The sequence below is a fragment of the Chlorocebus sabaeus genome, chromosome 21 (assembly GCF_047675955.1).
Source record: "Chlorocebus sabaeus isolate Y175 chromosome 21, mChlSab1.0.hap1, whole genome shotgun sequence".
In the NCBI taxonomy this organism is placed as follows: Eukaryota; Metazoa; Chordata; class Mammalia; order Primates; family Cercopithecidae; genus Chlorocebus; species Chlorocebus sabaeus.
Window position 1 is genome coordinate 53,833,209 of NC_132924.1, and position 15,858 is coordinate 53,849,066.

The following is a 15,858-nucleotide window of genomic DNA, read 5'->3' on the forward strand; positions in this document are numbered from 1 at the left end:
ACTGAAGGACAGACTGTAGAATATGATCTGAATCTAGTACAATTGGCTAGTTTGTGGTGAAGCACTTTAACCCATTCCTGATGATGGTAATACTGCTAGCTATCATTTTAGTGAGCACCTGCTATGAACCAGGTACAATGCCAGGTGTTTTATTTATGTTAATTCCATCTCATGACAACCTTCAGTGACATCAAGGCTGGGATTTTCCTCATTGTGTAAAAGATGGAAGGAAGGCTCTGGAAGGTTAAGGGGCTGCCCACATACTCTTGTGTAGTAAGACGTGAGGCCTTGAGTGGGTCCCTGTACCTTCTTTTCACCATATAAGTTCATACAATCAAAATAAAGCATTCACCTTTACTTAGAAGGGGATTACCTGGGATTTTCTTGATTTGTTTTAATTAATTCAGAATTCTCAAATACTTTAGTACTTCATTTCAAAAGCTCAAAAAGTATAACCCAGTAACTATTTAAAATGACAGTGAACATTGAACATGAATTTTGTTTAGAAATAGCAGGTGAAGATGCATCATGGTTCTAGGAAGAAGGTTCGGAGGCACCAAGTGAGTCTCAGGGCAGTGATGTGTCTTTAAAGAGGTGGTGAGAGTTGAGTAGGAGATGGCCAGCCTGGATTTGTGAGTGGTCCTGCCTGCAGCCTCTGTAGCTGAGCTAACCTCTGGAGGTGTCCTCTCCTGTAACACTAGGCATCAGAAGAAATCAATTCTGATTGATTTTTTACAGTTTTTTCACTATTAATTTTTACTGTTTTTTTAAAGTGATGACTGTATGCATCTATCTTATTTATATCTAGCTGCCCATCTAGATATTTACAGAATATTTGCCTTGTGATGAAAGCAAATTCAGATATTAAGATGCTACAGAAAGGGACAGAAGGCCAGCAAATTGGCGTGTAAATGACTATATGTTGACACTTCTTCGTGTGTATGTGTGTGTGTGTAGTGTATGTGTCTGTGTTAAAAGTGAAGTAATATTGTACTGAAAATCTGGCTGTATCATAAATATAACACTGGTAGAACTTGACGACTAAACCTCTTTTTTATTTTAAGATTAATTTCATTAGAGGAAGAAAACCAGCGCAAGGAATCCTCTAGTTTTAAGAGTAAGTTTTGATTTTTATTTAGAATTGCTTCTGAAATATTACTTAATGTTCAACAGCCAAGTCATTTTCCTTTTTGGCAAACTCCTCCTAGGCCTTTCTTCTTTTTCAACTGAGAAAAAGCTGATTTGCTTTTAGACTCAGTTCTAAATGTTCAGATATCCACGATGTCAACCCTACAGCGTTACTGAGAGAGGCTGTGTATTGTGAACCAGAAAATCACATCACAGTCATGTCAGCAGCAGCTCTTCAGGGGGCAGCCATGACGGGAACTGGCAAATCACTGTTTCTTTTCACAGCAGATTGTAAGATTTCTGCTGTGACCCTGACTAGTTCTAGTTTTAATAAGATGAGGCTGTGACCTCAGGGGAGGTGGATTGGTGGTATGTGTGGGGTGGGTGGGTATTTGTCGATGTTGGAAACAGATGGGAACTGCTCACTCTGCCCTGCCAGCCAATGCCTCAGCCTGCCAGTGCCGAGCAACCCCCGGATCCCTCAGGTGAAGTGAACCTGATGTGTTAGGAGAAGGGGTCAGAGCATTGGAAGGTGGCACAGTGTGCTGTGCAGGCTCATCAGCTATTTCTGTCTCCCGCTGTTACTGCCAGTTTTTTCATTGGTCCTTCACCTCACCAAGGGGTAGAGGGTTTGCTAGATGGTGGTAGAACTAATGTGATGCAATACCAAGCACTTCACTGGCACCCAAGCTCCTTGGAGATGCGGGAGAGTGTTTTACAGGTGTTATGAAGAGAACTAAAATTACCCCAACAGTGTGTTTACCTGGCCTCCCTGGGGACATATGCACCTCTTCCTGCTTCACCCTCTGGTATGGTACCTTTCTGGAAGATAGGAGGAGGCAAAGCAGATTCTGGAACTTCCCCTCTGCTCCATTCTTCTCCTTCACCCTCTATCTTCCTTTTTATCTTTCTACCCACTTACTTCTCCTCCTATTTGCTTTTCTCCTATCTGCCTTTCAACAACAACAACAACAACAAAAAAGACTCACTTTTTTGCCTCTAATGCTTGCTTCATGTCATCCATTCACGCATGTACACCTTCACATACAAGTACTCACACACTTGTTCATTTGTTCAACAGATGTTTATTGAGCCGCCTCTGTGCCAGTCATGGTGCTGGGCTCTGGGCATACAGTGGTGCACCAGACATAGTCCTTTCCAGGGTGAGGCTGACAGTCAAAAGGGGAAGCAGATGGTAATCTAATCATTACACAAGTAATCCAGCAGCTCCAGCTTTGGTGGGAGCTCCAAGGGAGAGGTGCGGGGCTTTGGGCACATGTGATGGAGAGGACACAACTTTTTGAGGAGATCGGGAAACTGGCTAATCCAAGTGCTATGGCAAGACTTGTCAAAGCAGAAGAAACAGCCTGGGCAAAGGTTTTGGGCCCAGGAGGACCTGGAGAAAGTCAGAGAAACCATGCTCCAGAGCATGATGAGGAGCGAGAGTGGCAGGAGAAAGGGAGCAGCTGGGCCTGCTCTTGTTGGCCGCAGAAGAGCTCTCTGTCTATGTGGATCCAAGCCCTCCAGCCTCAGTGTACCCACAGCACGAATACTAATGTTGTCATAGTCAAGGTAATTGGATAGGAAAACATGGGTTCTGTGGGAAAATATAAACTGCAGTTTATTATATTTGTATGCAAGTTATAAATCTATATAAATTATATATTCATACAATATGCGACAATGCAGGGGAATCAAATTTTCTCTCGTTCCTTGTGCAGTGTAATTGCTTGTGGTATTTGCATATTTTGAGACTGTAAATGTCAATCATCTTGTTTTATATATGCACAGAATAAAATCCATTATAATGAAGTATCATATTTCTTTTATTCTGTGACTTGCAGAAAGGCTAATGAACATATGAGCAAATCAAGTTTTAAGGTTGTTCTATTACAAACATATACACAGGCACACTTTATTGTTTAGAATAGTTTTTGGTTCACAGCAAAATTAGGGTCAAAGTACAGAGATTTCCCATATATTCCTTTCCCCAACATATACATAGCCTTTCCCACTATTAACATCCTATACCAGGTGGTATATTTGTTATAGTCAATAAACTTACATTGACGTCATTATCACCCAAAGTCCATAATTTACATTAGCATTCACTCTTGGTGTTATACATTTTGTGGGTATTACAAATGTATAATGATATGTATCTACCATTACAGGACCATACAAAATAGTTTCACTGCCCTGAAACCCCCATGTGCTCCACTATTCATCCCTTCCTCCCATCACACCCTTGGCAAACGCTGATCTTTTTACTGCCCTCATAGTTTTGTCTTTTCCAGAATGTCCTATAACTGGAATCATGCAATGTGTAGCCTTTTCAGATTGACTTCTTTCACTTAGTAATCTACCTTTTCATTTTAGCCAGGCCCATATGGCTAAAGTTCATTAGCATCATCAAGTAATAGTCAGTTACTTAAGTCACACACTTGTCCATGGAAGGAGAATTGTTAGATCAATGTCGTATGATTTTCAGGTTGTCTGCCAAACAAAGCAAAGATTCAGGGCTGTTAATTCAGCATTCTCTGAGAGCCAGTAGCAGGAGTCCAGTGTAATCTGAGGACCCCTGCTTCTGCCTGAGTGAGTTTGTGGATCCCATTTCTTCCTGAGGCTGTGCATTTACCTTACACTGCAATAGCATATGAACATGCACACCATTTCGAGTTGTTGGTAACCAGTTGCACATGTTATATTACAGCTGAAGATGGAAAAAGTATTTTATCTGCCTTAGACAAAAGCGCTACACATACTGCAGGCTCAGGTAATCTAGATTAAGGAAAACTACTCAATTTTAATTATTTGACTCAAACTCCTCACAAAATGAAACTAACTCATAATTTGTTTTCTTTCCTCTCCTCTAAAGGACCCATAGATGAACTGTTAGACATGAAACCTGAGGAAGGTGGTAAGATTTATGTGTTTCTTTGGGATTATGATTTGATTTTTTTTTTTTTTTTTTTTTTTTTTTTGAGGTGGAGTCTTGCTCTGTCGCCCAGGCTGGAGTGCAGTGGCCGGATCTCAGCTCACTGCAAGCTCCGCCTCCCGGGTTTATGCCATTCTCCTGCCTCAGCCTCCCGAGTAGCTGGGACTACATGTTTGATTTTTTAAATTACTCTTTTGCATGTAAGAAAATGTAATCTTATTCTTTTTAATAGCTTTGCATTCCAAAGCAAAGTTTCTTGGGTGACAGTCTTTATAAATGACCTTAAATATGCCCAAGCACAAATTAGTATGGGGGATCTATCATCATTGGTATAATGAATTTCATAATGTTCAAACTACTACAGCTAAAAGTTATGTCAGGGGTCACATGCTATAGTAGAAAAAACATGGCTTTCAGAATCGCACATGTGGATTTAAAAACTGGTTTTACCATAAATGGCCTGTATTTTAAGCGATTTGCTTCATACTTAAACTCTCTAAGCCTCAGTTGTTCTCATCAGTAAAATGGAAACAGTAGCAACAGCCTTGGTGGTTTCTTGTCAGAATTGGAGATCGTGTGTAAGAGGTACTTGATGGCCTCTAACACAGGGTTGTGTCAAATGGTCATGAGTTGAGATAGTAGGACTAGTAATGTTTTCTGGGTGGTTTACTGTGCTAACTCTCTACTGACCCTTAGGTAGATGCAGAGGGAGAGTTTGCTTAGTTAAGTCCCACACCTGAATTTACCAAACCTAAAATCACTTACAAAATAATCTCCCAAAAGAGAATCCAGAACCATGGATTTGAGTGAGACATGTATAGTGTTAAGTAATGTTAAGACATGGAGAGGGTTCAGCCTAGTTATAGCCTTAGCTCACCATCTGACCAAGGGTTTCTTTTTAATGATGTACCAAGAGTCCAAAATACCCCTGAAATTTGGAGCCAAACTCCACAGCCTCCTATGCCCTGGTGGCTGTCATGCAGCCTCCCCTGGCTTTACAGGTTTCTCACAGGACTACAGATTGGCTGAGGTCATCCTGCAGGCCCCAGTCAACCAGGGCAGACAACTCAGTTCAGCCTGGGCTTGATGTTGATTTAATTTACAGAGTGTACGAGGAAAAGAGTTTCTGGAAGACAGAGGATATTGGTTAAAGTTTTTTCAAAAGTGGAAAGGCACCACACCTCTAGCATTAAGTTTTCACGGTTTAGGGATATAAACTTGAGGACAGATACCTGCTTTCCCTATTACTGTCTTATGACATGTAGAATACTATGCAGTATTGTGTGAATATCCATGCATGTTTTATCAAAATGACTAATCATTTGTAAACATTGAAATCATACCAGGTAGTGGAAGTAATAAGCAGCTAATGTAGATTGCTATACATGGTGTCCATTTTTGTAAAAAATTTTCCTCCTTGGCTTTAGAACACATTACTTTGATAGAGTAAAGGCATCTTTTACAAATTATTCTTTGGCAGGGATAAATATTTTATTCTTACCAAAATTAGGTAAAGACAATAATAGAACAAGCCTAGGTACCCACCACCCAGTTTCAACAAGTCTTACCGGTTAAGAAATGTATTTATAATCCTTCACGTGCTTTAACTTACTTTCATAGGAAGGATGTTATTCCTCTCGTTCCCAACATCTTGTTTGTATAATTTGCTCTTTGCTTTTATTATCACCTTCTTTAATTTTATCATTTTAATGTTTGAATTTGACTAGGTAGTACACTCACATTGGGACAAAAGCTGACTTATAATAAAAAAAAAAATACACAGTAAAAGAATCCTCACTCTCTTTCCTCTTCCTTAACCCCCTCCCTATTCCAATACTTCCATCCCCCAGTGTATCTTGGTGTTTCTCTACCCAGACACAGCAAATACGAGTCTGTATTTTGTTTCCCTCTTTCTTAAAAAAAAAAAGGTTCTTGGCTTTAGATTTAATTTTCTTTAACTCAGCAGTAAAGGTACAACCCTAACCCAGTGGTCATGCATTTCTTCAGAGAATTAAATCAGAAATGCCGCTGCCTGCGATAGATGCTTACTTTTATAAACTTCCTCAAAAGCATGTGCCAAGATATGTTGGAATGAGATTGACACTTGTCTACTTATTTAAAACAGCTTTCATATCTCATTAGTTTATAGTTACGATCTTCGTTAGTTTTGTAGATGCAGTCCATACCCCTTTTTTTGAGCACTCTATGTAATTCTAAAGATAGAGATATTAATATGCTGGTCCCTTAAAATGTGTAGTTGTTCTCAGGTAGAAGTATTGGTTTGCACATTGTCTCAGTTAAAGGCAATGTCACATAATATCTCTTTTCTCTTTCCCACTGCCAACCCACACAGCCCTCCTTCAGGCATGAGCAGTGCTGCCCCACTGTGTGCCTCCGCTTCTATGTTGTCAATCCGTAGGGTAGCATCGGCTTAAATATTAACGTGGTCTGTAGAATAAAAATATTCTGTCAGTGCACAGAAAATTTGTGGTGACTGAAGAAAAGAACACTCATTAATTTGTTGACTTCAAAATGTGTGCACTTTGAAAAACTGCCGGAAGGCCCAAATCCTGAATTAAAATGCTGATTACAATATGCACAACATTAAACAGTCAAGAAATAAAAAGAGCTTAATCCAGGGATGACTGACTTTATAGGACTTGGGGGCGATAAGCTGTAGCACCCTGCTGCTTGGGGGCCGGTTCACTCCCAGTGGTAATTCTGTTAGACAAGTAATGGCTAAGCCGTGGTACAATGTTATCAAAAAGCAGACCGCTCGTGACAACAGCAACGATTCTCAAAGAGCCATTGCCCAGAAAATCACCTCCATTCAGTGTTGTAATGACGTTGGCTTTCTCCTTCTAAATAGCTAATGTGATGGAAAACCATTATTTGACCACAGTTTATAAAACTGTTTTCAGTAAAAAAGTTAGTGACATTTTGAGCCACGTGAAAGTGCTCTCAAATTGCCTTATGACCACATGTGGCAATTTGACCTCAATTTGTTAATTATAACATGGAGAAGTCTTTGTGTTTCCCAAAATCGGGCCAAGAAAAATGAATAGCAGATACCTGAACAAAAAAGTGGTATTACAAGGCAGAAGAAAGTTCAATGAATTCAACTCACCTAAGTCTCGTAAGTTGGCCTTACCCAAAAGATCCATCTCTAGGATAAGACTGAGCCAATTAAAATAATTTTAATTTTCTATATTCTAAATAAAATGTTTACCTCCTGCTACTTCCTTGGTTACTACTTCTAGACTTACGATTCTAAATTGTGGTTGCATGTCAGAATAATAGCTCATTCAACAGCTACCACAGGTGTGGGTGAAAACTTTTGGCCCACAGCAATCATACATGTTTACCTCTGAGTTCCTCCTGAGTTACTCAGAATTGCCTCCTGCAGTTATCCATATATTACCGACTAGGGATCTGACTGCTTCCTCGCATACGAAGTGGCAAGTACTAATAAGCACCTTCTCTTTTCTCATAAACTTTCCCTCCTCTCAGTCTTCCTCAGCACCCTGGGATATACTGCTGGCTTGGGTACATTTTTTTTTTAACCAAATACTGTTCTTAGCTGATCACCCTGTAGCCTGTAGTGCTCTCTATAGATTTACCTTTTTAAAGATTGCTATAAAGATTCTGACTGGGGGCGGTGGCTCACACCTGTAATCCCAGCACTTTGAGAGGCCCCAGTGGGTGGATTACTTGAGGTCAAGAGTTCGAGACCAGACTGACCAACATAATGAAACCCTGTCTCTACTAAAAATCCAAAAATTAGCCAGGCGTGGTGATGGGCATTTGTAATCCCAGCTACTCTGGAGGCTGAGGCAGGAGAATCACTTGAACCAGGGAGGCAGAAGTTGCAGTGAACCAAGATCGCACCACTGCCCTCCAGCCTGGGCAACAGAGTGACACTCTGTCTCAAAAAAAAAAAAAAATTTCTGTAAAGATTCTATAAATATTTATCCCTGCCCTAGGTTTTATGTTTTTCAGTAAGATTACTTGTCTGCTAAGATCTACTGCTGAAATGGAGTAGTAAGCTTGGGGATCATGAGCAAGAATTTTTTTTTAGTGCCTACTTAGGGTCCAGTACTGTTGGTTTGTTGTTTGTTTTTTGTTTTGTTTTGTTTTTCGGAGAGTAGGAGTAGTTTTTCCTCTATCTGTTCTTATTATAATTCATATCATTTTTCATCAGAGGGAAGTTCTTAGAAGCAGTGTTCTTGAGTTCCAAACAAGTACAGTTTGTTATAACATAGAATATGTTTTTCTTGTTAGCCTTTTTCGTAAGGTGTTTTCCTCCCTATCTTACCCCTACTCTCTTTGAGTGATGTGAGGATAGTGTTGGTGTTTGGGGTTTTTCATCTATATTGCAAGCGTGTGGCCTTTACGATTAGTCATAATATCGAGAGTGGGGATGGGGGAGAAAACCAGAGAGATGGAGTCTTCCTGTTTCACACGCAGATGAAGGTAAATTAAGTGACATTTATCTGCCAGCTTTCCTGTGCTCTCATTTTTGTTCTATGTAGTTATGTTTCCTTCCATCTTCTGTGTTCTAATTTATGCTGAGGTCATGAAACTCAGTATGAGTTCAAAAATACCACCTGAGTGAGCTGTCACCGATTTCCCACACTGCGTCTGAACTTAGAAGAGCTTCCTTTCTATGTGAGTTTTCACACAGATATTGCTCATTGGATCAGGATCAGTTCTCCTAGGGAATGTTCTCCCAGGGGCATAGGGTTTTTATTTTTGAGAACTTGTGCAGTACAGAGCAAACATGCTGAGTGGATCTGTCATCTCAGCCTTTCTGCCATGGTGCCTGCATGGTGCCTGGCTGCCAGCGGAGCCATCAGACCTTAGAAACCCTCAACACTTTACAAAAGCTTAAATATTAATTTATACATGAGATCCTTAATAGGTTCTGAAGTAACAGCAGAGTGCTGCAGTGAGAAAACACCTTGACCTGTGCGTCGGGGTCCCTAGCAAGATTGTCTGTAACTAATAAATTTTGTGTCATTGGGTAGGTTATTTAACTTGGGTGTCTTTTTCCTTGTCTGTAAAGTGAGTTAGAGGAGATGATCTCTAAGATTCCTATTGGTTGCAAAAAAAAATTATGATTTTTCTCACTGGGACAAACCATCCGGTTCCCAGAATATGTTTGGGCAATGGCAAGTAGAGAAGTTCTGCCGAATTGAATGAAGGCTTTTTAGATGGCTGTGTGGATGAGTGACTGAAAGGGCTGCATTCGTGCTTGACTGTAGAGGTCCTGAATACCACTAGACAGAGTGTTACTTTACCCAGTAGTCAGGGAGCCATTGAAGGCCTTTGAGTAAGTGAGTAATCTCACAGCCAGCTTGTCTAACTTTGCCTTCTGTTGCTTATAACAGAATACTGGCAACTGGATAATTTATAAAGAAAAGGGTTCATGCCTGTAATCCTAGCACTTTGGGAGATCAACGCAGGAGGATCACTTGAGACCAAGAGGACAACAAAGTGAAACCCTATCTCTACAAAAGTTTTAAAAGTTAGCCAGGCATGGTGGCATGTGCCTGTAGTCCCAGCTACTCAGAAGGCACTCCAGCCTGGAGTGCTATGGTTGCACCACTGCTCTCCAGCCTGGATGACAGAGTGAGACTCCACAAAGAAAAAGAAAAGAAAAGAAAGAAATGGAATTTATTTCTTAGAGTTATAGGGGCTAAAAAGTCCAATTCCAAAGGGACACATCTGGTGAGGGCCTTTTTGCTGGTGGGGACTCTGCTGAGTCCCAAGGCAGCTTAGGGCATCATCACATGGTGAGGGGGCCGAGTGTGCTCCCTCAGGTCTGTCTTCCTCTTCTTATAAAAGCCACCAGTCCCACTCCCATGATAACCCATTAATTCATTAATCCATGAATGGGTTAACCCATATGTGAGGGCAGAGCCCTCATGACCTAATCACCTCTTAAATGCCCCACCTCTCAATGCTGCCACACTAGGGATTAAATATAAGTTTGAGCTTTGGAGGGGACAGATATGCAAACCATAACACATGCTAAGCAAAGATACACAGTAAGAGCGTTCCTCTATGGAGCACCAGCAGCTTCACCAATGGGCAAACCCAGAAGGGCTCCCAGACAGGAATTTGTCTTTGGAGTTCCAGAAAGAACTTGGAATTGGAGGTAGAGATTGGAGAACCTTCTGAGGTGACATTGGAACCCTAAGAATAGGAAAGATCTTCTATAGAGAATGTAGGGAAGGTATGATGGTTTGGGATGAAACCTTAAGGGCAGCCAGAGTAGGAGGAGGCAGTGGAGAAGGTACTGTCAGGGAGATGGGAGGTCATCCAAGAGAGCCGCCTCATGGGGACTCCCAGGAGATGGCAGCATTTCCAGGCCGGGCAGTGGTACAAATGATGCTGTACAGGTCAAGGCTTGGGAAAAGAGCGTTGGAATTGGCCATGAGGATCTCACTACTGACCTTCAAGAGAGCTACTTCAATGTAGGGTGGGGGCAGGAACTTAATTACAAGCAGCTGAGAAAAGAGTAGAGCCAAAGTAGAGTATGTGGTTGTAGAAGGAAGAAGAAACCAGAACAGTAACTTGAAAGTGCGAGGGGACGGTGGAGAGCAACATCAAGTGAAGGCTGATTATTGTTGAGATAGGCACACATCTCCTGTGGCTAAGGGAAGGAAGCATTGGAGAATGAAAGACTAAAGATGCTGGATCTGAATAATGGTGGGAACACAGCATGCTTCAGGAAGGAGGGGAGGGCACAGAGAGGGCTTATGTTAGAAAGGAGAGGCAATGCCTGCAAGTTCATGGAGTTGGAGACAGGTGAGGATGTGAGTACGTCATGTCTGTTGGCTCTTATTTTTGCAGCAGTGTCTGTGGTTGGGTTATCTGATAAGAAAGTAAACCTGGAGACTTAAGAGCCTGCAAGAGAGTGAAGGGAGCTTGGAGTAGCATCTGTGGGTTTGGCACCTGAGAGATCCTCAGCCCTTGTTCATCCTTTAAGACAAAAGCAGGAGTGGGGCACCATAACCCAGAAGCAATCCACGTCTGCATGGGTGGAAGCCCTGACTCCAGTTGGGAGTTTCTTACTAGAGTTTCTCCCGAAGAGCTTATCACATCTCTGCATGTGTCTCCATTTTCTCTCAGTTGAGTTGAATTTTTTTCAAAGAAAATGACAGCATGATTCTCAAAAGCCAACTGACTATAGAATTATTTCTCAAGTCTCAACTTGTGTGGTTACAGACCTGAACCTGTCCTTTTCTACTTGTAATTAGATTTTTCTTATGAGATATGTGTAATAATTTTAAGCATCTTAATTATCAGTGCAATAATTGGGACGTTTTTGTATTTTATGGTTCAAGTCAGTGCCAGTTTCATTGCTTTTAGCTAAGTGGTGAGTTCTCTTAAAAGAGAAAATGTGCACTACGTAGCCTGTTAACTGTTGAATAACCAGGAAGCTAAATAAAAGGCTAAATTCAATAGTAGACCTCGGTGTAGGCAGAATCTGTGTTTAGAACTGGCTGTAGGCAATATCCTCACCAAGGGTCCTTTTCTCTTTTTGGTCACTAAAAAGTTTGAGTTGAATAGGATATGGTATTAATAAAAAGTTTTCTGATTGCAAGTTAGAAAAACCCTATTTGAAATAGTTTAGATTTAAATTTTTAAAAGCGAAAAAGAATGTATTGATCCATGTAGTGGGGACACTCAATTGTGGATTGGCTTCAAGCAAGGCTGGATCCAGGGGCTTAGACAGTTTTGTCAGGCTTCTCTCCCCACCTCTTCAGGCTGTTTCCCTCTATGTGTTGACTTCATTATCACTGGAAGCCTGAAATTTGCATCTTTAGAGATTGGAATCCCAAAGAAAGGGAGGCCCTCTTCCATTAAGTTTCTATATACCAAATTCAGGGAGGTGTCTGACATGTGTCCACCCCTGAGCCAGTCATCACGGCCTAGGGGATGGAGGACTCTGACCAGCCTTGCCGCTCATTCACTGGGGTGGAGGGCAATGAGTCATTTCCAGTGGCATCTCACCAGGATCACATGGAGAAGGCATTTTCCCAAAGGAAAGACTGAAGAAGCAGAGGGAAGGGATGCTGAGTTAGCAAAAACCACCAAAGTCCATTATAAACACCACAGCACAAAACCTAAACAATAAAAACAAAGATGGAGCTGTTACAGTCTGTGGTTATTTTTAGAAGGCTTACAGTTTATTATTTGTTGTTGCTAATGTTAGTAATGATCTTCCCTGGACAGACATCTAGGATTTGACTTAGTGGAGGGCTGTACAAAGCAACTGTAGAAGGAACATACGTCATTTCCAAGGTGCATTTGAAATTATCTGCTCCTCCAGGGTCTACACATTGACTTGACTTGGTTTCAATAAAACAGGTTTGGTTCAGTAGTTATCTGGTTTCAGTCAGGGCAAAAAGTAAACTGTAAGAAAGGGTTTGGGCATTCTAGTCCCACCTGAAAGTAGGAAGTGTAGAGTTCTGTAATGTTAATAATCATTAAAAGGGTGATGCTGGGGAGGGGAGCATGCATAGATACAGGTGTTGATGGACACATCCTGAACTGCGAAGGTTGCTTTCCTTTCCTTAACTCCTGCCTTCATCGACAGAGGTGGGCCACCTGCCTGACCTTACAGTGCTGCCTCGCCCACCACGTGCAGGCTCAAGTGGTTCCTGAACAACCCTGTTAATATCACACTGTCTCAGAAGCCTGTTTAAAATGCCATTTTCCCCATCTTCTCACCCACAACACCTACAGGCTATGTCTTAGTGAGAATTTCTGTGATAACACAAACAATAAGAATGCTTACATTAGACAGTTGTCCGACTAAAATGATGTTTTGCCACTATTTTTAAACCACAGCGACATGAGAGTGACTAGATTCTTCCCCTCCCTGATTTATAGCCTGTCTGCTCAGCACATCAGAAATCCCCTTCATCTTTAGATCTTTATGTAAAGTGTGATTGAAAATAGATCCAGTAAAGCCAACACAGAGAACTTAAAAAAAAAAAAGCCTTTACTTACTAATTATCTTATATATTTGAAGATGATATATCTTCAAAACCTGGTCATCTCATTTAATATGACCATATCAGAATTGCAGCATGGCTCAGAAAAAAAAATATTAAACATGATTTTTTTCTTATCTTTATGAATTAACAACAAAAATGTTTATAGTTTCCAAGTGGCAATTAGATACCACCACAAAGCCACAGTTGATAATACTATCTGTCTTTGGTTCTCAAAATATGTAATAAACCCAATGAAAGGACTTGGTGTAAGATTTCTGATAGTAATGCTACTTGTATTCAATATTCAGTATTCTGCCAATGTTCGTAATGTAAGGATGGCTGTCTTCTTTAAAGCCTTCCTTCTGGAAAGGCATTTAGGGTTAAGGTGTATTTCTTTTGGTCTTCCTGACAACACCGAGGTGGCCCTTATTAACATGATAACCTTATGGATGAGCAAACAGAGACTCACGGGGGTCTAAGGGTTTTACTGAAGTCACACAGTAGGGAAGAGGTGGACCTAAGGCTTCGCCTCTGATCTGGTGCTCACTTCAACTCCCCCAGAACTGTGTCTCTAGCCTGTGAAGCTCCCTGACCTGCAGCCTCTTTCTCTTTTATTTTATTGCTGCAAAAGGTACTCAGGTAAACCAGATCCACTTTTCCTTTGCTTCATGCAATGGAGTTTCAGCAAAGTGGGAAGGAAGTAAGGATGCCTCTCTTGGGCATTGTTGAGCTTCTGGACATCCTCCCCTTCCCTGTCGTGCCCTGAACCAGGGCGTGGTGAAGGTTCTTTCCCCATCCTGGGTGGTAGGACAGGCTGCCACCTGGTGTGTTGCTGTTCCAGCCAGGCAATGTGTATTGAGGGCTTGCGTGGGAAGATTTGGGAAGCTATACACACAAGGAACTAAGATCTCCAACACGTTTTCAATCTTGGCTTTGTTTCATATCTGAGAAATGTTTTGGCAAATTTGCTTTTATATTAAAGAAAAAGCAAAACCCTAGAGTCTGATGCTCAGAAACTGAACTTGCTTTGGAGGACAGGGGACAAGGGAACATGGGATTAGAAATTTAATTCTATAAACTCTTAAGAGAGGCTATAATAATGGCATGAACTTATATTTTGATGACCTTTTTCTTAAATCCAGCCATCACCCAGTCTCCCCCTTCGCAGCCCCCACAACATTGATTCCTGAGGGCTTGAGCCCTCCGTGGTGATGTTTTGTTCTCTGTTACTTCAATCAGCTTGCCTGGGACCAGTGGCAGGGACCCCGGAACCCGAAGGTGCTGACAAAGATGACCTGCTGCTGTTGAGTGAGATCTTCAATGCTTCCTCCCTGGAAGAGGGCGAGTTCAGCAAAGAGTGGGCTGCTGTGTTTGGGGATGGCCAAGTGAAGGAGCCAGCAGCGCCCACTATGGCCCTGGGAGAGCCAGACCCCAAGCCCCAGACAGGCTCAGGTTTCCTTCCTTCGCAGCTTTTAGACCAAAATATGAAAGACTTACAGGCCTCGCTACAAGGTAGGTATGGTGGGGATTGAAATGGGATTTTTTGTTTGTTCATTCTTTTTATTTTCAATCCAAACGCACATTTCTTCCTTCTTTGTGTTTTTTAATGTTTTCTCTATTTTTATTGACTTTTAAACTGGAGACTCAGAATCACATTCCAACTTTATGTTGCAGGGTTTAAAATACATTCCTTTTCATAATTCTCCCCCTGTGTTAATATCAAAGGTTAGAGGAGTGGTTCTAAATCATATTGTCATCCTTGGATTTTAGACGACTTGTGGCATACTTGAGAGGATCAAACTGCTTTCATGGTCAAGGCCCTGTTGACTTGGCCACTCCGCCCTGAGTTCTCCACGTTCCCATAAGCATGCCCTCTTCCTGGGTGCTGACTGACATTGCACGGGGCTTCTTCACTGTTTTTGCAGACTAAGTTTTATCTTGCACTTCTGCTCCCCTTCTGTTCTGATCCACCTCTTCCCTGAGGACCCCCAACTAGCTCCACTCTTGTGGTTCTGCCCGAAACACAGGGCCAAACAGTACCTCCTCAGCCTCAGAAAAAAATAAGAGTCTCCACACTGATCAGAAGTGGTTTGTCAGGCCAGGCGTGGTGGCTCATGCCTGTAATCCTAGCACTTTGGGAGGCCAAGGTGAGCGGATCACTTGAGGTCAGGAGTTCGAGACCAGCCTGGGCAACAATGGTGGAAGCCCGTCTCTACTAAAAGTACAAAAAAAAAAAATAGCCAGGCATGATGGCACATGCCTGTAATCCCAAATCCCAGTTACTCAGGAGGCTGAGGCAAGAGAATCGCTTGAACCCAGGAGGCAAAGATTGCAGTGAGCCAAGATCGTGCCACTCTACTCCAGCCTGGGCAACACAGTGAGACTCTCTGGAAAAAAAAATGCTGGGGGGAGTTGTCAACATCAGTAAGGGTTCAAGGTACACCAACAAGTGCTGGCTGAGAATTGCTGGCACTGGAACACATTGGTTTACAGGGCGAAGCCTGAAACTCAGGTTGAAATTTAAATTTTTAAGTTTGAGTTTCTAAACACACAAAGGAAATCATTTTTTAGTATTTCAACACTTTTTCCTTCTTTCATGTGACTTTAATTGTAAAACAGGAATCACTTAAGAAATTCTCAAACTCTTTTGGTTTTTCTATGAATTTAGGCTGCCTCCCTAATAAACAACATGTTTATCTGGCACTTAAAGCTAAGAACAAAACGGTAAAGCTGGAACAATTAAGTAATTATGGGCTATTAAAACCTCAGGTCTTTGGAGAT

General features: G+C 41.6%; 1 protein-coding gene across 13 annotated transcripts in view; it reads left to right on the forward strand.

Annotated features, from left to right (window-relative positions):
• Positions 1-15,858, forward strand: part of ICA1 (islet cell autoantigen 1) — a 156,996-nt gene that overhangs the window by 127,461 nt on the left and 13,677 nt on the right. For 12 of the 13 annotated variants that reach the window (XM_007982050.3, XM_073009099.1, XM_007982059.3 and 9 more), the window contains exons 10-13: positions 1,065-1,117; positions 3,842-3,904; positions 4,007-4,048; positions 14,317-14,589. In XM_007982050.3, coding sequence (XP_007980241.1) covers positions 1,065-1,117; positions 3,842-3,904; positions 4,007-4,048; positions 14,317-14,589 — 431 coding nt within the window. Of the gene's footprint in view, positions 1-820; positions 908-1,064; positions 1,118-3,841; positions 3,905-4,006; positions 4,049-14,316; positions 14,590-15,858 lie in introns of all 13 variants that reach the window. The other variant, XM_073009103.1, reaches the window with a different exon arrangement.